Consider the following 24,583-nt stretch of genomic DNA (forward strand, 5'->3'; position numbering starts at 1 on the left):
CCAACAAAGTTTTATGGCTGTTGGCCCCTGAATGGAAAAGCTCTGTACACTAGACTTCTAGATAGATGCAATAGCTTTTCGGATAATTTATGCCATTTTAGCGCATGTGTAGAAAGGAGAAAAGTTAATAGCAGCTACAGTTTATCTGCTGTTTCCAATATTGCGAACTTAAGTCATGCATAAACTTAAATTTAACCTAACTGTTTAAAAGATAATCCTACTACGAGCAAACAGGAAATATCAAAGCGTTCCCCTCTTTTATTACTGTATATATAGGTCTTAGCATAGAAGAGCCACGCTTAGTGGAATGCTAAAAAACCTTTATTTTTTCAATTTTTTTTTTTCCTGTTGTATTGGACCCTGGAAAGTTGAGTCAATTTGACAGAAGCTTCAAAAAGTAAACTGAAAGGTTTTGACCGTAAACTGCTTTGAGTCAATATTGAGTTGTAACAAACATCACATTTATATTTTACGATAACTGCAGAATTCTCGCGCGCTCACTGGCTAATTTTCATTGTCAATAAGCAGTCAGACACATGAATTTATAACTTATGCGATGCGTCAGCGAGCGAGAGCGGACAATTTGATATAAGTTATCGTAAAAAACAAATTGACGTCAGTTTTTCATGCGTCTGTCCAGTTATTGACAATGAATTTCGTCATAGCATTGTCAAATCCACTCGGCTATCGCCTCATGGATCCACAACTACTTTGACAATGTTATGACGAAATTCATGATCAATAACAGGACAGATGCATGAAAAACTGACGTCAATTTGTTAAATGGTAGCATAAATGCAAGGCAAAAGGATCAAAGATAAAACAAAACAAAATTAACTTTTCTGTTAGTTTTAATACCTGTTAAAAATCTCTCTGATGCTTCGTCTGTCACGTGTTCAGACTAAACAGCTTGGTACTCAAGGGAATTTAACCAGTTACGCAGAAAATTTATTGGCGCTTTTCTAAGACCCTCGCTTCATCGGAACAATGTCATAGAAAGGAATATTGTCTAATGTTTGAATGTTTCAGAGCAATCTATTCCTTTCTTTGAGTTTCTTTCCCCCTAAGAAACGTTTGTGGAAAAAAGACGACACCATCTTCGAATAAGAGATTTATTTCCTCGTGACTTCTTGTTTCGTTCAGGCATCCCGCTGTCGAAGACAAGTAACTCTCATCAAGCGCAATGGGCATGAAGATCAACTTCAAAGCTGTTGGACTTTGTGTCGCTATAGCCTTATCTTTTGCTCCAAGTGTATTTGCAGGTATTTGGTTCTTGTTGTTTTCTTTCTTCTAAACAAGGTTTTACAAACCTTTAAAAGTAAGCTTCCGGCTAAACAACTTGGGAATTCAGAAGTTTGTGTCTTTATCAGTCAGACATTTTCCTTTTACAGACAGGCATTTATGAATAAACATTACTGACCACAATAGGTTCATCGTTCTTTCGCTGTAATTAGACAAAACATGGGCAAAACGAGTGTCAGAAGGCGAGTTAAATCTTTAGAACTAACGAACATTTTATTACTGTCAGTGTATATTATATATAATAATCGTATGATAACACTAAAAAGGGTTTCAAACGCCTCCGTGAAGGCGGTAAAGAGACTCGGATCCTCACCGACCTAAATAGAATGGCAAAGGATTCAAGAACATGGAGAACGACATGTGAATAATTTTAATTATTCAACTTCTGTACCTGCCTCACAAATATCCTGATAAGTTTCCACTACAGTCAATATTGGTTATCTCAAATAAAGATCTCCAGTTCTAGAACACCTTTTCCTCATAAGATGATGAATTGTAATTTTTGTCGCTTTCTAAGAAGTTGACAGTTCGAAACATGCAAAACAACACCGAAGCTAAATTTTTAAATAGCTGTATCTATATCAGCATGAGAATATTTCCGCCGATGTCCATGTGCTGCGTGGCCGACATGCAAAGCGAATCTAACATCAGTTGTCGTTTATACTAGCTTATTGGGAAAAACTCTGTCTGAAAGAAAAAAAGCAGTTCGAACAGTTCGTACCTGTGTACAGGTCTTTACAAGGCAACTATTTTCTCTATTGTTAGAAAGTTCTGTACGGACGCTCATAACAGGCAGTTATGCTTGCCAATTTTGTTACTTTAGCATTGCACTGACAGGCCAGCCAATTATTCGTGCCAAAATCAGTAAAACTCCTTCATGCTTTGAAATTCCAGCTCAGTGTCCTTTCATGTTCTCTGTGAGATAATGAAAGTAAAACTAGCAACTGACGTGTAGTCTATGTATTCTAGCTGTATTCCTGCCACGTTATAACTCAGTTAGTCCATGTCGTCTATTCCAAAAAATTCCTGCTCGTGTATTTCTTATACTGTAAGTGGCTAATACAATGACTTGTTGTTTTCTTACTGAAGGTCGGTACATCATCGGAAAAGAAGAAGATGGTAGGTCTCACTCTAACTTTTATTGTGTTTCTCCACCGCACTAGTGAACAAAAATGAAGTCAGCATCCACTCTGTTTCCCAAGGTCTCCATACTGTGCAGCCTGTAAAACATTTTGCCTCGAAAATCTCAACGTCTCACCGACTAATTTTTAAAACTGGTACTCAAAATTTAGCGAAGGGTATACCAGCATGCAGAGGAATCAGTATTCAAAGGCTGGCAACAAGGAACGGCTTATGAGAAATAGACACCTTATTTGGGACTCAAAGAAAAGTAGACAAACAAAAAAGAAGCCTTTGTACTTTTTCCTAAAACGAGCACTCCGCTATGAACACGAGCTCTATCCTTTCAGAAAAGTCCTTCGCGGCCTAAAACCTCGCAGCTCGCTTCTCTCGCTTAGATATTCTACCCTGAAACTCATGAGGTCGACATACGGCAAGTCTAAATGAACTCTATCCCTGTCTAAATATTACCAATTACAAGGTCACTTTTCTTTCTTTTATTTTACTGCAGGACTTCGTATGACTATTTCTTCATTTTTTAAATTTGTTTTACAGAGACGTTGTTGAGTCTGAGCATTGCATTTCTGGTGATCTGTAGCGTGTTTCTGCTGGTCAGCATTGTGGCAGCCTTAATGATGTTTAGACGCACACGTGTATCCTGGTATGTGTAAAATAGTCTGAAGTGTTTCCAAATGGAGGCAGAGTGGCCTAGTGGTTCAAGGCGCTCTATTTTTGATCTGGAGGTCCCGAGGTCAAATCCTCCACCCTGCCTAGTAGATGGATTTGTGTTTGGTGGTCCCAGATTCCATTCCTCTACGCTTTGTAAATGGCCAACTGGTCAGCTTCCCACCACTTGGGATTTTTAACAAGTTTCTTTTCAGTTAAAAATATATGTTTACTTGTTTCAGTGTCCCCAATTAGTACAGTTGTGCTAAAACACTTCGATACTTAATTAAAGTGATTTATTTGTTATTTTATTTTCAAACGTAAGAGGGGACGAGAGGACGAGGGCGAGGGGACTGAATACTAAAGACTAAATGAAAGAAGGAAACAGAGAACTCCGATAACACACCACAAGATGCTTAAACCTTTTCCAAACGGTGTTATCTCTTTTAAATCACCACCCATACAATTTGGAAGTTAATGCTAAGCTGATCGTCCCAAACTATACACGACTATTTACCCCGAAAAACACCAATGGAAACTTCATAACTACTGGTAAAATTTTTCTCACTGTACTATTATACTTAAATTCATTTTCTGGACATTTTACTCCACATTTTTGTTGTTGTAAAAATGGAATTTCTCGCAGCAGAATAAAATGGGTTCCGCAAAAATCCCTACTGAACTTACAACCTTTCTGCCTCTTGCTAAATAAATTTTTGCTGTTCCTTGTCTATGAATGAGGTAAAGTTATCTATTTAGTGACAAATTTATTTAGCATCATTGCATATCCCAGAGGAGAGGTTTCATCCAACCTCCCTCCCTCCCCTGTACCCTGCACGATGGGGTTATGGGTTTACCTGTAGGTCCTAAGGTTAAGCTATCAGTTAGCCAGAAACGTGTGTTACAAGCCTTTTTATCGAGAACCTGATTGACAAAAGAGTTTTTCTGTCTTCAGGGGTAGAAGGGATTACGCTTTAGCACTGGAAAATTTGAGCCATTTACAGACTTCGTTAAAACTCTGTAAAATGTCAACATTTCCTTTGTAAATTTCATTGTCTGTAAATTTGCACACTTACAGAGATTTTGTAATCTCTGTTAAAACTCTGTAAATTTTAGTACATGTTTCGCGGTCAGATCGCATAAAATGTCCACGAAATGTTGCTATTTTTCTTGTAAATGTTTCGTAAAATTTAGAGATTTTATGGCATTTAAAGAAATCTCTGTAAAATGTCCACATTTTCTCTGTAAACAGGGCAGGAGAAAAATCTCTGTAAAATCGAAAACATAAAATCTTCGTATTATGTCTGTAAAGTTTAAGTTAAAATAATATCATAAAGTGTTATTAAAATCTACACAAATAAACTGCACACAATGTCACACAAAAGTACACATAATGTCTGTAAGATGTAAGCATTTTATTGGTGTAAATCTCTGCAAAATTTCCACATTTTCTCTGCAAAATCAGCCTGTACAAAAGGAACGGTTACAAAAGCCGTAAGACATAATCTCAATAAAATCTCTGTAAAAAGCAAACAGAATATTGCGTTAAATCTTAGTACAATGTAGACAAATAAACTACACAGCAGGTCAAACAAAAGTACACATAATGTCTGTAAAATCAGCAAATAAAATAGGAAGGTATTGAGAACCAGAACATTATCTTATGACACTTCTTACAACGAGAGGTTTACAAACAGCAAAATAAGGACTGTAGCAGGTTTACACAAAATAAAATAACCTTTGTGCCTTTCAATAACCAATAAATTCTGAAGTTCAAAGTTGTGCAACTAACAATTGAGATTTACGCTGCACATATCAAAATTATGACATACAAATGAAAGGACCTTGGGAGTAAGTACTTTATTCAGACACATTTCACCAGTGAGCCTGGGGCTCGTTTGAATGTGAACGTGTTTGCTAAAATTAAAATGTAAAATTTAAATATATTATCTATTCAATAAAAGTACAAAAACTAGACTATAAAATTGAAAATTGAAAAACTAGACTATAAAATTTAAAAACTAGACTAAGAAAGAAGATATAAACACAAACAAACTGGATCAAACTGGTGGCGTGACCTTTTAACTCTCAGAAAATTTTGGTGTCCTTCGATATTCCTAAGATAATTGACAGCAGTGTAATTTGGTAATATCATTCCATAAATGAAGGTATATTAGCAGGCGGTGTTGGACACGACTCGCAAAGCATGCCGGGAGAAATTTTGCCTGGAGCTCATTTTCATCTGATCGCTGAACGGCAAACATCTCCACGCGCTGATGGTGATGTGAAAATATGACTTATAGGAGGTTCGTTCGCATCCGATGCTGAAAGAAATCTGGAATGACATCCATATGAAGTGTTCCGCAGGCCAAGTAATAGCTCTAGATGACTTCTGCTCGATTTACAAAGCCACCATTTTCAGTGCTAAACAGATGATTTTAGGAATCGAAGCTTCGCGGTTCGTCGAATCTCTACGGTTGAAAGATAAATTATTTCCGTTTCTGATCTCTTCGAATTCGATCTTAACTTGCCGGAATTGAACCTACCTTCGGCACTTTCCTTCTTAGATATCTCGACTTGTGTGTGTGTGAAGTGTATCAGTGTATCGCAGGCCAACAACATGGTTGTTGAGAGATATTTGGTTTTCGTTCGACGATAAGAGAGCTGAGAAGTAAAACCTACGAAGAAAAGGGTTGAATAATTTGAAATCAAAGCAATGTTTTGTCCTTGAAAACTTGATTAATCGAGTCCCGCTGTATTTCCTTATTAACCAAAAGGAACCATAAACAACTTGCTAATGAGCTATGGCTCTTTCAAAATAACAAAAATAATTTGCAATAAATGGAATTAAAAAACTAGAAGCTTAATGGGAGAAGTAGAGTATGTTTTGCTTCAATGTAAGTGGTAAAAAATAATTGTATTCGTCCCCTGTACCAGGTCACACTTCCAGCAAATTCTTGTTCAACTTACAAATCCAAGATTAAATATGTACTGTGTGGATCTATTTTGTAGACAATGGGATAACACGATTTTGGTCTTGTTCAACTTCTTGAATGTGTTTAAAGTAAAAGGTCTACAAATGACTTTGCCTCAGACATTGCCACTAGCAATATCAATGTTCAAACTGATGAGAGTTTGAGATTTCTCTTTGCCTAGTGCTTAGGTGTTGGATGTAACTTGTATCTGCTCCAAGTGTCCATTCTTGGGTTCTCAGTACATGTGGGGCCATGTGAAAGGGAAATCAGGCTCAATGGAAAGAAGACTCGGTTGAGTTACATGAAATGAATGCTTTGGACAAATAATATACCTCATGCTATTTAAAGTGGTTGCAACTAAAATTGCAGATGGAAGATGTGAAAAAAAAAACAATGATTTACATTTACTTGTAAAATAATAATTCAATTCCTAAGTATGTTTTTTAAACTGAATATTTGCAAAGTACTGACAAGCACAACAAAAAAACCAGCAAAATAGCACAAAAACCATATTCTCTAAACAGCAGCCAACATTAAGTTCACTTATAAATTAGTAAACTGGAAGACTGTGAATGATAGGCATGGTCAATTAGCAATGACTGAATTGCATGTCCTCATATCACAACTGTGCTGAAGTTTAAGGTTCAATGTAACTTGTGTAAACTAAAGGGAGCTCCTTACCCAGAACAGTGCTATGCAGGTCATTTGAAATATCTATCAGTTTAAAATTTATCATTTACTGCAAGTCCTGTAGTCAACAACACAGTGATCATGTACCAATATTAACATTTCCTACATTGGCTGTTAAATATTTTGCCAAAAACAGTCTCCACAGCACTACCTCGTGTTGACTCGTAATGACTGTGACCAACTGAATTCAGAATAATCTAGCATGTAGCTGTATCCTAGATCATCTATAGTGAGATGCTTTCACTGAGATAACTAAACTGTAACAACATTTTTTAAGATACAAGCAGATGCACTATATTGAACACTTGCAGTAGCTCTTAAAACTTGGGATTGCCATGCAGCTTTCTAAGTAGTCACTTGCATTATGTCATTATGTATTCTGTTTTGGTCTATTCCATTCTAAATTTGATATCCTAAACAGCAGCATGCTGTAGCTTTCCCTGTTAGATCACTACAGTGTAAGTGGATAAATTTAGTTCTTAGGAAATATAGCAAAGTTAATTCCAAGCCCATAGTCTTTTAAAATACCAGTGGGTAATTCAGCATTTGCTTCAAACACATTGGCTGGTTCTGCTCCAGGTGGGTTGACAATTATGCGTAACTATACACTTGAAACACTTATTATTTATTGATGTATAGTCTCCCACTACTACCAACATTCAAAGGAAAACAAGCATAAAGAAGTGGGAGATCAAAAATAATCAGTCACAGACGACTGAACAATAACATCCGATCCAAGAGTAGTAAATTTCTGTTAGAGATAACAATTCAAGACAGGCAGTGATCATGATAGTGAAAATTCACTGTAAATGAGATGATATCTTTAATGGACTAGCATCCAAAGCAGGATTCAAAAATCTTGAACATCGGCCAAACAAACGGATGACATACGCACTACAAAAAAAAAAAAAAACATAACAAGAAAACATTAAGATGTAAAGGGAACAAGCCGAGCCACAAAATACCAAGGGTAGAAATCACACAATCACTCCTGCGAAATACCGCGAACATCCGACACATCAAGGAAAATACCCCAACTTCAAGTCCGATTTTGACCGTTAAAACGGCGGGGCCCGCCCGGCAGGTATATTTTGCAGGGTGCAGGGTGCAGGTTGCAGGTTGAAATGTAATTATAACTGGAAAACCGCTGGCACTTGAAAGAACGTACAGTTGGTAGAATTACCGTGACTGTTACATAACGCTGTTTACAGTCACTCAGAAAGGTGGCTTCCACCTAAGTGCCAAACCGACTGAAGCGATGGGAGGAGAGTGTATTTCAATGATTTTAAGCCTGCAATGAATTATTGTTTTTGAAGAAACATCTGAAATATCATCTGAAATATCTGCTGAATTTGGTTTCTTCCCTGTGAGTACCAAAATGAAAGCACACTGAGTTTGCGCCAGTATATTCCGTCGGTTAAAATCTTATATTATTTCATTTCTTTATTTATTTGCTTCATTTGTGATGGCAATCTTCTGTTGTTGAGGGAAGACTCGAGCCAAATCTGGAATCGATGGAGACATCTGTGGAGCGGCCATCCAGATGGCTTTGAAGAGATTTCACCAGTCTCTGCGTGTCGATCGATAAGTACTTATAGCGGATCGATCGTGTTTTCGATGGACATGAGAACATCGCTCAAACCAAGTGCGATCACAAACATGTTGGGAAGCGTACGAAGTCTCTAGTTTCTGTATACGGCGTAACAAGTTAGAAGATTGTCAAAGAAGGCCTAAATATTAATAACAGCGCGTTTTCACTACGTGAAAGAGGCGAACTACTTTATGTAAGAACCCCCGACGAGTATATAGGTTATCAATTATTTTTAGTGCCAGCGGTTTTTCAGTTATAATTAAATTTCAACCTGCAACCTGCAACCTGCACCCTGCAAAATATACCTGCCGGGGCCCGCCTGGGCCCGCCGGACTTTTCTTAAAGCTCAACTCTCGAACTAAAGTTTCATGCAAAAAAAAATTCACAATACTGATCCCTGTTACCCTGCAAACGACCAAACGAATATCCATGTCAGGCGCGTGTGGTAAACAAACGTTTTCAACATAGCATGATTTCCATTGACTAGTTCTGATGCAAAAATTGCTTACCTGCACTTGAGGCTTGGCAAACAACTGGTCTAGATATTACACTAGCAGCTCCTAGAAAAGGTTCGTTTGATTCTCATGATGAATGCAGATATCGGTCGAGAAATGACAACCTACTCTCCGTTCGCAACGAAAAATGTGTCCGCCATTGCTCCGGCTGAGACGACATATGATTGGTCGAATACTGTCACGTGAACCGTGTCCAACACCGCCTGGTATATTACAGCGGTTTTCAATTGAGTGTTGTAAAACCAAAACACAACTAATTACTTACCAATTAGACTACACGGCCAGTCTCGTTCATCATACTTAAACCAAAACCAAAACCAAACCTAAAGGTATTCTTTGATTACTTAATTCGACACTCAATTGAAAACTGCTCTAAAGAAATAATCTATTAAACTAATAAGTCCACCTTGATGTTCATTTTTTTACACTACTGTACAAAACCATTACTAATACTACTATTGTTGACACTACAGTCTTAATAACAGCCGATTTAAAACACTTGTCTCAAGATATATGTATCATAGCAATAAGAAAAATTCAATCTAAGATATCAGCGATCAATAATACTGTCAAAGCTCTCCCTGCAGCCATCTCAAGAATTCACAAAAGAGCTCTTATATACAACCAGGGATTAAAACAATATAACCTGGTCTTTTATGTGAACGTTTAGCATAAAGCCTGGGACATGTACATGTAAATGGTCACTCTCTTGTGCGAGTTTTTAGCGTTAAAAGCCTGGGGCATGAAAATGTTCATTTGCGGTATTCCCAGCAGTTGTAAATATCCTGAAAATAATTGCCTTTGATACATGGAAGAGATTCTTGGGTTAACAGGTAAGGTAACTACATGTACAAGTTTCAGATGGAAACCTGCAAATCTCTCATTTGAATGATGAAAATATTGCACACTCCTTTAATGGCTGCTTTCAAGAGCTTAAAAATAATTTATAAACAATTAGATTAGCTGGTACTTCTCAAAGGTGCTCATGGCTGCTAAGGGAGAAGATCCTTTTAATTGCAGGGTTTGTGTGACAATTCAGAAGGGGGTCAAAATAGTGGTTTTAACTACCTATAGGCCAGAGACAGATGCAAAACATGTTTGCATAACTGTAAAATACACTTTAATCTCTCACTACGGACACCTCCACAATAAGGACAGCTTATTTGGTCCCAGAAAAACTAGAATTATTATAATCTGTACCTCTATAATATGGACACCTCCATAATATGGACACTCACCTCTGGCCCTTTGCTCTTCATATTTAGGAAGGTCCACCATAAATTGAAAATGCTTCCAGATTGTACATATGTGCAGTGCATACACTCAATTAACATGTAAAAAAATAATTTGGCTTAATATTTGTGTCATCTGAGTGACTCAAATGGAGCTTTCTTAATGCTTAACCATTCATTAAATGATTTATTCCTAACTATCCACATGTAGTGACGTCAAATACAATTAGTGCTATATACACATACATAAATATAATATACATTTACAACAATGGAATAGCCTCCTGAAGCTTGATAGTATTTTCACAGTTCTTGTAATGTTATTCTTTCATTCTACAACTGAAAGAAAGAAAGAGAGAAAGAAAGAAAACAGTGTTATTACTGCTACATAAATGCCCAACAGTCGTAACAAAACAAGATGCATGTAAATCACAATGACAAGTGCATGTACTGTCAAACTGCTCAACAGTGCAGATGGCCAGTCCAACAATCCATTAATTTTTCTTAATCAGAATTGAAGACCAAATGTATATGTATAGTACTTTATTTACAATATTTAGTCGTCTAGGTAATTGCCGAATATCTTGCATCGAGCAAGGTACATTTTAATTGACAGCAATACCATTATATTGATTTGGCTGAGGGATACAATTAAGTGACATCACAGATCATCTTTCAAATTATTCTCACATTCCAATAATATTGATTCTTACTTATGATCAATTAGCAAGGACAGACCTACATTTCAAGAATATATGACACCATCAACATTTGTATTTTTTTTGGTTTCTTTATTATATAAAACAGATAGATTCCATGTTGCCATGCATCTGTTCAGTAATTGATCACACCAGACATGACAAGAAGACCCCAAGATGTAGTAAGAACATCAGTGACACACTCGGCTATCACATTAGCCGCTGTTCCGAAAAATGAGCCCGCACTTCCTTCCATCTCACAGTTCTCGTGAGATGAATCATATTTTGCTACGTATTAACCGGGTGGTCGCAAGTTTTGGGAAATTACTGAACAAATTGAGATAAGCTTTCAATTCGTGCAAATCAAACTAACCAGAAATAATATATTTGTTTGATTACGCGCGTAGAAACAAAGTCCGTTGATCGATATATGGCCGATTGTATTTAAAAACGTAATCAACCTTCGTTCTGGTATACCCTCTGATTGGTTGATTTTGACAGGATATGTCAACATTCGAGCGTTACTTACGCAAATGAGAAATGCGATATGGCGGTCAGTGTAAAATGGGATTGACGGACCTACACGACTAATACGGTCCGTGACATTTGTACATTTACCGCTATCTCCTCGGTCTCCGGACCTTTCTTTCTTTCAAATGTGTTTATGAAGCGTACTTTATGTTGTGTTATTAGGGCCCGGCTGTTTGATTCCAACTATTTACAGGTACAGTATGTTGCTTCTTTTCACGGATATCATATTTATCATTCTTAATCATTTATCTTCGCCCGATTTTTCTTCGAAGACTGCCGTAGCTTTACTTCGAGCAAGAACGTCTTGAATTGCCGGTCGATACCGTCCTGTCGAGTTTTAGCACCCTTCGCGCAAGGAGTATCTCCAGTCGACGATCTAGCGTTCGTTTGTCGTTTTGGCAAGAATTATTTCTCAACACATCTGCTGACAACTAAGATCCACGAGCCGGCAGTCACGTTACGGGTCCCTTTAGGAAGGACCTTTTGTTAAGTTTGTCCAAGGGCGTTCTTTCGCTTTCTCTCGCCGCACTTCTCCCCTATTTTTTCACTCGCCGTTCTTTGCGATGCACCCCAACTGACCAGAGTTTGGTCCGCTCAGATTTGTGGTTGATTGATGATACCTGGCTTCGGAATTTTAAGGAGGGGAATTTACATAGTCCCTGGACCAAAATATGCTTTCTTTTTGACGCCCCGAGTATGTCAATTTATAGAGATTTTATGGTGCCCCGATTATGTCAATTTACAGAGATTTTGCAGAGATTTTATGGTGCCCCGACTATGTCAATTTACAAAGATTTTACCGTGCCCCGAGTATGTCAATTTACAGAGATTTTATGGTGCCCCGAGTATGTCAATTTACAGAGATTTTATGGTGCCCCGAGTATGTCGATTTACAGAGAATTTGCAGGGATTTTATGATGCCCCGAGTATGTCAATTTACAGAGATTTTATGGTGCCCCGAGTATGTCAATTTACAGAGATTTTATGGTGCCCCGATTATGTCAATTTACAAAGATTTTGCAGAGATTTTATGGTGCCCCGACTATGTCAATTTACAAAGATTTTACCGTGCCCCGAGTATGTCAATTTACAGAGATTTTATGGTGCCCCGAGTATGTCAATTTACAGAGATTTTATGGTGCCCCGATTATGTCAATTTACAAAGATTTTGCAGAGATTTTATGATGCCCCGAGTATGTCAATTTACAAAGATTTTACCGTGCCCCGAGTATGTCAATTTACAGAGATTTTATGGTACCCCGAGTATGTCAATTTACAGAGATTTTATGGTGCCCCGAGTATGTCGATTTACAGAGAATTTGCAGAGATTTTATGATGCCCCGAGTATGTCAATTTGCAGAGATTTTACGATGCCCCGAGTATGTCAATTTACAGAGATTTTATGGTGCCCCGAGTATATCAATTTACAGAGATTTTGCAGAGATTTTATGGTGCCCCGAGTATGTCAATTTACAGAGATTTTACATGATCAGGCTAAACCTGTAAAATCTTTGTAAGTGGTAAATTTACAAACATTCTTAGAAGATTTTGTTAAGTCTGTGAATTATGAGTCCCATCCTCTTACTCTAGCTGCTACAATTTACAAACATTTTACAAACATTTTGAAATGAACAGAACTGAAAACTAAACAAAATGTTTGTAAAATAAATTTACAGACACACTGTTTTTAAGCAGAATAAGTACCAAAGTCTGTAAATTCAGGATCTACAGACATTTCATTAAGTCTGTAAATGTGTCAAATTTTCCAGTGAAATTACAGAGGACATGGATGTCAGATATGAGAGCATGTGTTCTGGCAAGCAGAATGGAGAGAACGTGCCGGCACAGTATGAACAGCTCAAGGTGAGATAGCTTGGCTTACAAGATGTCGCTTATATCATGCAAATGATGCAATAAATTGAGTGGAATAGGCCCAATGCAAAAATGGCTGCCATTAATTTTTGCCACTGAGAAGAAGTGTTTGTCAACAGAAAAATATAATTTTGTTTTAAAGCCATATTCCTATCTGACTGGAAATTACAGGGACATATATTATGTTAAAAACATGAAAACGAGGCTAGTCAGAGCAGAGTAATTTTTTTCATACAAATTTCCTAAATTTAAACGATTTAAAACTTTGCCATCGTTAACGTAAAAACACTTACATTTTCAGGAAATTATATTATTTTATTTCTTTTGATGCTGTATCATACGTGGTTGAGGAAACTTGACCACGCAACAGAGATCAATGGCAGCAATTTTTGCATAAGGTCTATGGCAGCCATCGATCAGTAATACCTTAAACAAAATTCACTTCATTCATAAATTTGTCATCCTTGCCTCATTGCTTCATTGGTAAGTTTGCTCGAATTTGAAACGTGGTGATTAATCCGAAACCGAGACCCCGTTCGTGCGATAAGCATTGCCTTAATTAAACAAGTGTCTCTCTTCACCCACCCTGCATGGCCTTGATGTCTAAATGATTTCCTGCAATATTACTTCAACATGAAAAAAAAATTACTTCAACATCCACCTTTCTAAGTGACGGGCGAACTTCGCATGCAAATATTACTCGGTATTTTTAAGATAAACTTCAGGGATTTCTTGATTTCAAGTCGTATTTTGGCACTCTTGTGCGCAAAAGGCTCAAACACCAGTTTGATGAATTACAAATGTCGCCTACAAAGCAGCACAAATCTTAGATGAGTTCCGCAAACTGTCTTTTGTAATATACATGTAGCCCAATGTATTAAATACTTTCTGTGTGACGCAGGTTTTAAAGCTCAAACTTTTACAATTCAAAGAATATATGTGCTCGTTTGCACTTTTGTTACCCAGCTTTGCCGGTTTTGAAAGTCGGCATTTCCTTCGATATTACCCCGAGAAAGCTAAAATTTTCACCGAGTACTAAATTCTGCAAGCTCTTTACTTCTGTGTAGTTAATTTATATCCAGCGTGATGCCTCCCCTAGACAAATTCCTATGCTAATGAGGCAAAATGTAAACAAGTGGTCAGTGGCTGTGCTCAGCAAACATACTCCTAGTCCTCCTAGCCGCTTCATGCTACAGAAACCGGGATAAACTACGGCCTGATCGGCCACTTGGTTCCTATGCAGATTTAACCTAGGTCACAGAATAGGCTGTTTCCGAACTACCTTTAGCCTCTTTCTCAAAGCGGGTCTTGGTGCCCATCCTTACATATGAAAATGAGATTTCATTCACACTGCACATGCAAATTTAACTCATTTTGATATGAATGGTGTTGCATCTGGCCTCGCTTTGATGGAGACGCTTAAGGCAACTCGGAATTGGCAATTCAATTGCACTTTTCGCCTTCCACAGCTAAGTGAGCCAAGCAATGGATTTTATCAGTCTTTGGACGACACCAAGGAACGTGGTAAACAAAACAATGGTCAAGAGGACGCCAGCGAGACAGAACTCAAAAACAGACCACTGAGTTCCTTCCAGAATCCAGCTTACCAAAGTACTAGCATGAATTCTGGGCTGGATGTAGCTAAAGACTGTGAAACGCCGCTGTAGAGTGGTTCTCGCAAGGTAAACTTGATGCAACCCTACTTTTATTCCAACAGATTGATTAATTGACTGACTGGCGGACTGACTGACTGACTGACTGACTAACTGACTGGCTGGCTGGCTGGCTGGCTGATTGATTGATTGATTGATTGATTGATTGATTGATTGATTGATTGACTGACTGACTGACTGATTGATTGATTGATTGATTGATTGATTGATTGATTGACTAACTGATATACTTATCTTTATATTTTTTATTTGTAGGGTTTTCCTTTTGCATTGACATAAAGGATGTTTACGTATTTCATTTAATACCGCACAATTTGCTTTGAGACAAGTACTGTAGGATGAAAAATTTTGGCGGACGAAAACTTTAAATCAAAGCAACATATTGATTTTCAACATTAAATGCATAACTTTCTTATGTAAGTTTTTGTAGGAGCAGAATTTTATTCAGTTTTTGGTGTGATGTCTGACCTTCCTTAGGTTATGTATTATATGTACAAGACACAGTTTTGCACAATAAAGCATTTAACGAAAGAGTTTTTTCTGTTCATTGGTAATAGGGTGCCATTTTTCTCGTATTCCTCTGCAATCAACTTTTATCTAACCAGTATTTAAACTCCTCGAGGGAATCAATCAGTGTGTGGCTCGAGCGTCGTAAAGTATACCACTTAAAACTACAGAAAGGACAGCATTTTCTTATTATTTCTCCCATTGCAATCCTAAAATATACTTTGACGGCTAAAAATGGCGGCGTTTCATCATGAACACCCTAAGTGAGACCAGAATCCTTGATTTATACCCAAAGCGAGACGACGAGCATCCCCGACCATTTCATATGGGAGACCCCCCCCCCCCCCCCCTCCAGGGAACGATGCACATGTACAAGTCTAGGGAGAAAAAAAACAACCACGACTGATTAGTTCTAACTTTGGTACAGCAACAATTTCAGCTTATTTAGTATGTTATTTGATGGCTGAACTAGTTGCTCCGATTGCTTATACCAGGGATCATTTTCATCCATTTACAACACACCTACCATGCGTAATGAACAAACATTGTGACCTGATAGTCTGAAATGTCTGTCATCTCCCCCCCCCCCCTGCGGGCCCCCTCCCCCCGCCCCCTAGATCAGCTTAATCCCCGGGTGAGGGACTCCTCTCTTGCCTGGGGATTACGCTAATGTGACCTGAAAGCAGATTGGACAAAAAGTGTTCTTAAATAGCTGGAAGTCCAAGGCTCGCCGTTTAAAAAATGTATTTCTGACTGAGGTTGCCGGTACGTATTAGATTGGCTGCTTAGGGCAAAATTACATGAGAAATATTCACTTGCCACTGAAAACTGGCCGTTTGTTGCATCTGGTGGTTAAGATCTTGCTATTTTACCATGGGATTTGAACTTCTATGTTTATATTCCGTTTCGCATCTTTTGTTTGGGTTGAGCTGATTTAAAGCCAAGAAGTTAGGGACTATGCAATAATTACCTGGAGGGGGGGTTGGAAAACTAGAGGGGGGGGACAGGAGAAAATGACCACAATAGAGAGGGGAGTTGTTAAATTTTGAAAATTTAATAAAGAGATTGTTCGTCAACGAGGGAAAATTGCCCTCTCTTGAAGAAAGTTCTTTGCAAGAGGTATGTTCCAGCACAACGTGGACGAGACTGCATGTTAAAGTTATGTACAGCACCTTGAGTTCCTCGATGCAAAAGCCAAAAAAAGAGTAAGAGAAAGGAACACTCTTCCGCTTATTTCTTGAACAATTGAAAAAGATGTAAAAGCGCTTACCAACAAGCAGCTGAAAATGTATCTAGAGCAAAAAGGTCTTGAGATAAGTGGAAGCAAGGCTAAGTTGATTGATCAAGTTCTTACCCATGCACGCGAGAACCTTAGTGCCAGAGATGCTGTAGAAGATGAGGAATCTCCCAATTCATGCGAAGACGACACAAGCTCAGAGTCCAGTGATTCTGATGACTTTTCAAATGACACTTCGACATACGTCGAAGAGTCATTTGAAGTGATGTTTGTACCGGAGGAAGAACTCCAACAAGTAAACAAGGTATGAGGGAATCAATGGGAGGAGACTTTTCTCAAGGAAGGGGGGAGGGTTAGCCTTAATATTATCATTTGCTTAATGATAGGGGGTATGACTTAGTTATGGGGCATATTTCACCCATTTCCCAGCCTCCCCCCCCCCCCCCCTCCAAGTTATTATTGCACAGTCCCTTAGTATGGGATTGTATCAATCTCTGTACTCTTTTTCGAATGAACATTAGCAACATGAAATTTTATACCTATTCTTACATTAGTGTTATAATATAGATATAAAAAAAGAAACTTTTTGTTACATATGGTGAAGGAAAAAAATAAAAAGATACTTTTGGGGTGACGCACTTAATTTCTTCTTCCACTTGACAGTTGAAATCACATTTGTATTATTTGATGCGCGAAGCGGTTCAGCGTAAAATAGCAACATCATCAGAATATACTTAAAATCAAGAGTCAACATCATTAACAACAGTGACAAACTATAAGGTGATTAGTTAACTACACAAGCAGCCTTGAAAACAAAATCACAGTCACAGACATAACAATATAAAATGTCTGCCAACCTTCTGACTTCAGATCTCCTTCTCATAACCGACTCCCGCATAGAATGAAAAGTACTACTTAAAGGGGCAACCGAAGAATAACGTCTTAGATCGTCTTAGCTACATATTTGCATTCCGTGGCTCTTGCAGAGTACATTTCTCTGAAGAAGACCGCAGAAGGCGGTCGAAAATTCAGTTTTAACGTCTTTTAGATATGTTTTAAGCTCCTATTTAAAATTTTGATCACGGATACAGATCGCTCCCACAGTTTTATGTACTACTTAAAGTAATATTGCATGTCAACGAGATCGCTTTCATTGCTGACCAACCACGCAACTACTGAAATATATAAAGAGGTTTTGTATCTGTAGGCAGATTTGAATGACAAAACAAATTGACGTCAATGCTTGGAAGCATTAATCAGTGCTGTAGGTATCTTATCTGTCATTTTCAGTGTCTGTAGAATTGGAAGACAACACCAAGATTAGAGAATGTGTCAATCCGTCACACAAGCTAACAAGTCCACTCTAAATGTATTTAGTCTTAATCACGATTGCTGAAAACGAAAAGGCAATAATATTGGAATCACTTGACAATGACTTATAATTGTTATAGTACTTCAGGAAAAACCGTTTCCTATATTTCGACTCCTGATTGGCTAATGAAATTTGCGCATACGTAGAATTATGACTCAGGAAAATTGTGAACTACCGCAAGCTCCGATGAAATCGCAGACAGCAACTAAGGAATATCTTACACAGTGAAGGATATTTCCAAGCCGAGTAGTTTGATAATTGCATGACAGCTATTCATGCTTGAAATATCTCACACAAATAGGCTTCAAAACACGTGCAAATTAAACACGTGCCCGCGAAACATTTGCGTGTTTTTACGAGGGGCTCCACAGTAGCCACAACAACCAACTTGAGACGATGTTTCGAAATTTACATGTTACAGACGATATTGCATTACCAGGCACCGAGCCGTGATATTGATTCATTTCTGCCGCAATAACAGTCCCCCAAAGACTTCAAATGTGTACAAACTCCTCGTTCTTGAGAGCATTTGTGTTACGTTAATATCAGTAGCCAACAGTGCTTTCTGTTAACATTTTCTCTTGGTAAGAGCTCAGTATGAACTTCGGTGTCATTGCAAGTTGGACGTTCGTGTTTTTGGCGTTATTCTGTTCCACGGCTCATGGAGGTAAGTCAGAAAATCAGAGCACAGTTTACATTATTTTGCGAACAAACATTTATGTGAAATTTATTTTCGGAAGTTTATTTTCAACTTAAGAATGTCACATGGAAATCCTTAAGAAAACCTCTTAACAAAAAACTTCAGTTTCAGTCATGTGATTTTAGACATGCTAGCTGTGTGATCGATTACATAACGTATCTTTTCATTTCATTGCCAACCTGCCACTTGTAAAACTTTTAGAGCATAAATCGTGTCTCTTAAGTTTGTAAGTGTTCGAGGGCTGAAAAACATTTTCTTGTTATTTCGTGTTTGCCCCATTGCGTGCTTGTTGAATTACTCTCCTCCTGGGAGCAACGACGAGCGGACATTGTTTCGCGCCTTAGAAACCTATTTTTTTATTTCATCGATGGTATGCTAATTAGAGCTTTAGCTTGTTAATGGCTGCCTTATTTACACGATTTCAAGCTCGGTTTCTGGCTCACAATACAATAGATGAAACAATGCAAGCTATGGTGCTGGTCTAATTTAATCCCTGTACAACTTGGTTTAAAAGACACATAATCACAACCTTGGCCCGGAACAGGCAACTGATAACTAACGAAAAACGCGGTGTTTATAATTCGCACGCGTAGAGCGCGTTAAAAAACCCACTATTGACATGGATGTAGTCATTTTCACTATGTCTTTCAGCGCTTTGAACGGTTTACAATTTCAGTATTAAAAATTAATAATATTCAGACCTTGTTCTAAAAATCCCGTCTGATAATCTACAATAGTGCTCTAACAAGATGACTGATAACTAACGTAAACACGGTGTCTTTAATTCGCTCTTGCGGGGCACGTTTAAAAAAAAAACGCTAACCACATGGATGGAGAGATTTTCACTTTGTTCTTCGGTGCTTTGAACTCACGATTTACAAATTGAGTATTCGATGTTTACAATATTTTCAGACATTTCTCTGTTGATCAAGCAAGATAATGAGACGAATTGTAACCAATATAAGTTGCGAATACAGAACGATTTTCGTCTGTTGTTTCAAGAAGACGAAAATCTGTCTGCGTTCACAAACTGTAACTGTAATACCACAAGTTGTACCAGCCTCACAGTCCCACCGTTATCTTAATTGACCTTTTTTTTATCTTACATTATCAATACATTGCTTTACAATCCCACCGTTTTCTTAATTAAGTTTTTCTTTTTTTTTCTTACATTTTAAGTACATTGACAAAAGACGGCTGGCGCGAATAAGAAACAGTCGCGAAGTAGAAGATGTATTGTCTTGATCTGTCCTAAATTCTCATTACTAAGATTGAAAGAAATGCACGGAAAAGGCAAAAAGAATTTAAGCCGGGCAGTATTCCGGCTGATGAGTTCAGTAATCTGTTTTAATTACTTTGGCTAAGTGCTTGCTCAAAACTTTGCTTTGTTCTTTTATAATAGAAAGAAAAAAAAACGCTAAAACTGGAGAAAACTGACAACGAACTCTTTCGACAAAAAAGAAAACTGATTACTTACATTTCCAAAATTTAACCATAACGGCAATTTGATTTGTTGCAATCTGGTCACAAAATCAAATTTGAATACTTCCATCCTTCTTCTCCAAAATACCTGTGTTATTTTGACTAGTAGAATCTTTTAGCCAGAGGATTTGAATATTTGTTAGCATTTAGCCATATGACGAGAGAGATTAAAAGAAATTTCAGTCAACGTTTCGACTGGCATCAAGCATCATTCTCATGACTGAGGTCGTTAATGTCAAGGTCGAAGTTGTTATGTAAGAGTTGAGTTTGAAGTGGATTGCATTCCAATATGCTAGTCCAATTCTGGCCCTCTCTCTATCACGCAACACTACGCTCTCGGAGAGAGGGTCCAGGGACAATCCTCCGTAGGAAAAAAGAGTGCGACTGGTACATTTACCCATAGTTCTTAGCGTACGGACACCTTAACAACGTTCATAAAAACGTACAGAAAAGTAACAAAATCTTCGAACCTAGGCTACACAATGTCCTTAGTACAGGGACAAATATTGTAAAATGTGGCTTTCTTTGTGCCTTATAGGCTGTGTTAGGTTCGCTCTTCGCAAGGTATTGTGGTAAATTGTTCAGCAGCCATCTTTTTTCCTACGGTGGATTGTCTGCGCATGGGTATCTCTCTCTCTGAGAGCGTGGCGTTGCGTGACAGAGAGAGGGTAAGAACTGGACTATCCAACATGCGCGAAATTTAAAAATGTACTAATCATCAGTGAATAACTTCGCGCGGATCGAGTCAGACTGCACGTTGAGTGATGCTTTTAGTTCTGTTATGAATAGGATTTCATATATTAAGCAGTCAAGTTTAGCGATACAACATGGAAATTAGGTAGCTATAGGAGAACGGTGGATAATCAGTGCGTACACTGAGCCTTATATCTTGTCTAATATCATCAACTTCGGCGGGCTTAGTGGGTTGAAGATACCTTTAAAGAAATACGAAATGTATTAAGAGCCGTTTTGAATTGATATGACTTAAAAGTAAGCCACTGGCGTCTCAAACATCTACTTTGCTGACCGGCATTGCTTTATTTGTTGCTAAACAGTGTACCCTAAACTTCCGAATGCAATGACCGTTCGTTACTTTCGGAATAAGCAGCCTTTGTGGCTCGCGACTGAGCACTTTTTACGAAATAAGAGACGGAAATTCGTCAGTAAAACAGCCCTTAAAACATGAGATGAAATTCTTCCTTCCAGTTAAAATATATGTCGCTGCCACACGGGGGGTGGGGGGGGGGGCATCGTGTTGTTGGTCGGCCGGAAAGCTAGTAAGTTTCTATTTCGGGACGCACTGCTACACGTTAGTCTGCTGTATCAATATCTCATTGCGCTAGTCGAGTTTTCAATTTTAATTTGTAGAAACTCTCCTTTGAATACGCTCCTGTTGAAAATGACACAGAATCTATAGATCTCGTACCAACCTCTACGATGAACATTGAGTTGTGACAATGTCTCTAAAACTAGCCGTGTCATGTACTTTGAATGATCATGACGACATAACGCAATGGCACTAAAAATATGTCAGAATAAACTTATTCACAGGTCTAATTATAGAGTGCTTGAGGTTTTTTTATACCTTTTATACATTAGTAACGATCCATGCGTTTTCTTTTGTTTAAGATTACGTTAGTCATTCAGATGGCAAAGAAGGGCACAACAGTAAGTCAAGATTTGGACCGAAAATGTTATATTTAACTAGTAGTATTAAGCTGTTATTTATAGACAAGGTTACAGCCTCAATCCTTGACTAACAGTCCTGAATATCCTATTTAACCTCAATATATCAATTTAAAGTCAACACGTGAATCATAAAAACTAAAAACCGAAAATAGTCACAAAAGAGTACTGTTAATTCTTGGCATAAAATGAAATTCTCCAACTGTAGTAGGGTACTATCTGTGGAGTCAAGGAAGAAGAATGTAGCGATGACGAGCCGCCCTCCCACTTGCCACGACCCCTTTGCTATGTTAACGTATTCGTATTCAAAAGCCAAAAAAACGTTAAAAGAATATGCAATCTTTTGCATGACATGTCAGCAGTGTGCAGACCAATTGTTTCGCTAGTTTTAACATTAATTTTTAAGGAAGAATTTTTTTTTGTTTTGTTTTTTTTTTAATTTCAGCTGCTTTTACGATTGTAATCGTGCTAGGAGTTGTCTTCGCCATTCAGTTTCTTGTCTTTGTGTTCTTTGCATGTAAAGGATGGGACGCAGTGTTCGGGTAAGTATCTCTCACACTCTTGTTGCCGATACTTTAACTCAACAACATTTATAACTTTAGTACCATAATTTATTCCACAAGTCCAGTCAGGTTTTCAAAACTAAAATCCTGCACGACCAAAACCATGTGCGTACATCCGGGTTACAAAGTTTCTTACATATCTTATACTTCATGTAAAGTCCTCGTAATGTCAAATCCGATTTAGATAAAACTACGCTGCGGCGGCTACAGTTGTTGTTGTTGTTGTTGTTGTTGTTGTTGTTGTTGTTGTTGTTGTGGAGTTCGAAACAGGAGTTTGCCATGTCATCGCACAAGGAAAGGTCAAAATAAAATCTAATGGAAACTAGGACACTATATTTCCGGAGTTTACTGGAAAAGAACGCCGATCAAAATTATGACCAACTTCACAAAAAAAAGATATGGGAAATCACTCTTTATTTGTAGAGGACGGTTTAATAGTTGTAGGGACAATTTAAAAATCCCATTATCAGCCCCATTACAAAGCACTCGCGCTCACCCTGAGAATATCAGTGTCTTTTGTTGCATCATTCCAGAAGTGCATAGTTAAATGAGAATAAATTTAAATCTTCAAACTTTTGAGCTAAACTGATATCTTCGTTGCGCTTCAGTTACCAGTAATTTTCTGACTTCTTGCTTTTCAGCTCACGGTCTGTCCGCAGTGACCCGGAATCTCAGTTAGCGAACCAGTTTCCTTTCTTGCCTTCTTACGAGATGGCGATGAATGAAGCGCGTGAAAGTCAACAGAACACTAATACAACCCCAGAGAGTTTGATTATTGATAACGGTGTCATACTGGAAATAAGAAATACAAGAATAATCCCCTCCACAGAGAGTCGAAGTAATATTATTGAAGCAAACGCTACTGTGAACACACCAAGAAATTACAGCCTCGATGATGAAGATGTGTTAGAGATAGGAAACTCCACTGTGGACGCAATTGTGCAAGACAGTAATGGCAGTGCTGAAGAGCAAACGGAAGCAAATGTTACGTCACCTTCGGGGAACTGTAATAACGACAATGAAGTTGATTTAAGTATAGGTCCGTCGAGTGTACATACAAGTTCACAAAAATGAAGATTGGTGTTGCCACATTCTTGGAGCTGGTGTAAAAACGGGACTTAATAAAAGAAACAGTTACGAAGTTATGAACAAATTTACATAAGATCGGATGTTTACCATCGAGAAAAAGGAATGGACAAATAAAGGTTCAATCGACCACGTAACATAAATGTTAACTGGTTATCATGTAAGATATTTCATACACTGTAAATTCCTAGTATATGTACATATATATATATAATATAAATAAAGTTTTAGCCTGGTCTGCACGAGCAATTTTTATATGACAATTTTTATGTGACATTTTGATCGCGTAAATGGGACAGCAATTTTTTTTTTTCTGTCAGCAGTTCAAAGTTTAGTGCACCAGCACTGTCTTTGGACAGCACATATACGCAGAAACAAGGCGGGGCTGCTTAGTGGCCACACATTTTATGTCATGAGTCGTCCAACACACCAGCTTTTCAGCGAGTACATTTACCATGCACATAAAACTTTGTCAATTTTCCTCGTCTACACATAAAAATTGCTCGTGTTGGCTAGGCTTTCGCAATCGTGACGCTTTATAATAATAATAATAATATCAATAACAATAATAACAATAACAATAATTATAATTATGCACTGTAGTGCGCTTTTAAAGTAAAAAAGTAAAAAATAAAGACCCTCATGGAGTAGACTTGGCGAAATTAAAATAGATAAAACAGAAACAGTCTGGAGCTTAAATGTAGAAGGGTCGTAGATGGAGAGAGCAGGAGAGAGCATGGTATCCATTGAAACTTCCAAACGAGAATCCCCTATCCCCTATCCCCGCACTTTTAACAGTACGTTGTGTAACAATTTCTTACATCGATTATAATCCAAAATTTGCTTTGTTTAAAGCTACCATCTGTTTTAAAAAAAGAACAAGGCTTTACAGTTTTGCCGTGTAACACAAAAATTTTGCGGGAGTTTATTTTCGCGAATCGGCAATTTTTTTGCATTTTGCGGGAACTAATTTTTGCCATTGTACAAGACTGGTTTTTCTTGCTTGGAACTAATTTTTGCGAATTTCGGGAAGTCGTATTTAATTATTATTACAACGTTTTCGCATTTTCTAATTAAGCTGCACAA

At 37.8% G+C, this 24,583-nt stretch overlaps 2 protein-coding genes and 1 long non-coding RNA gene across 3 annotated transcripts; 2 read left to right on the forward strand and 1 right to left on the reverse strand.

Moving 5' to 3' along the window:
- Positions 1–869: 869 nt before the first annotated feature.
- LOC110044059 (uncharacterized) lies at positions 870–15,395 on the forward strand. The gene is made up of 6 exons (XM_020749579.2): positions 870–1,262; positions 2,392–2,421; positions 2,977–3,082; positions 13,089–13,182; positions 14,661–14,873; positions 15,120–15,395. The coding sequence occupies exons 1-5, from the start codon at positions 1,184–1,186 to the stop codon at positions 14,856–14,858; spliced, it is 507 nt and encodes a 168-aa protein (XP_020605238.2). The 5' UTR covers positions 870–1,183; the 3' UTR covers positions 14,859–14,873; positions 15,120–15,395.
- LOC149108945 (uncharacterized) lies at positions 7,362–9,060 on the reverse strand. The gene is made up of 2 exons (XR_016208269.1): positions 8,853–9,060; positions 7,362–7,646 (listed from the first exon to the last, which is right to left on the reverse strand). It is a non-coding gene; the product is annotated as an uncharacterized LOC149108945 (long non-coding RNA).
- A 2,742-nt stretch (positions 15,396–18,137) lies between the features above and the next one.
- On the forward strand, positions 18,138–24,180 carry LOC110044090 (uncharacterized). The gene is made up of 4 exons (XM_020749611.2): positions 18,138–18,647; positions 21,792–21,830; positions 22,294–22,390; positions 23,053–24,180. The coding sequence occupies exons 1-4, from the start codon at positions 18,578–18,580 to the stop codon at positions 23,483–23,485; spliced, it is 639 nt and encodes a 212-aa protein (XP_020605270.1). The 5' UTR covers positions 18,138–18,577; the 3' UTR covers positions 23,486–24,180.
- The last annotated feature ends 403 nt before the right edge of the window (positions 24,181–24,583 follow it).

Source organism: Orbicella faveolata, unplaced genomic scaffold (genome assembly GCF_042242905.1).
Source record: "Orbicella faveolata isolate gen_17 unplaced genomic scaffold, um_ofav_v1 contig_25, whole genome shotgun sequence".
NCBI classification, from domain to species: Eukaryota; Metazoa; Cnidaria; class Anthozoa; order Scleractinia; family Merulinidae; genus Orbicella; species Orbicella faveolata.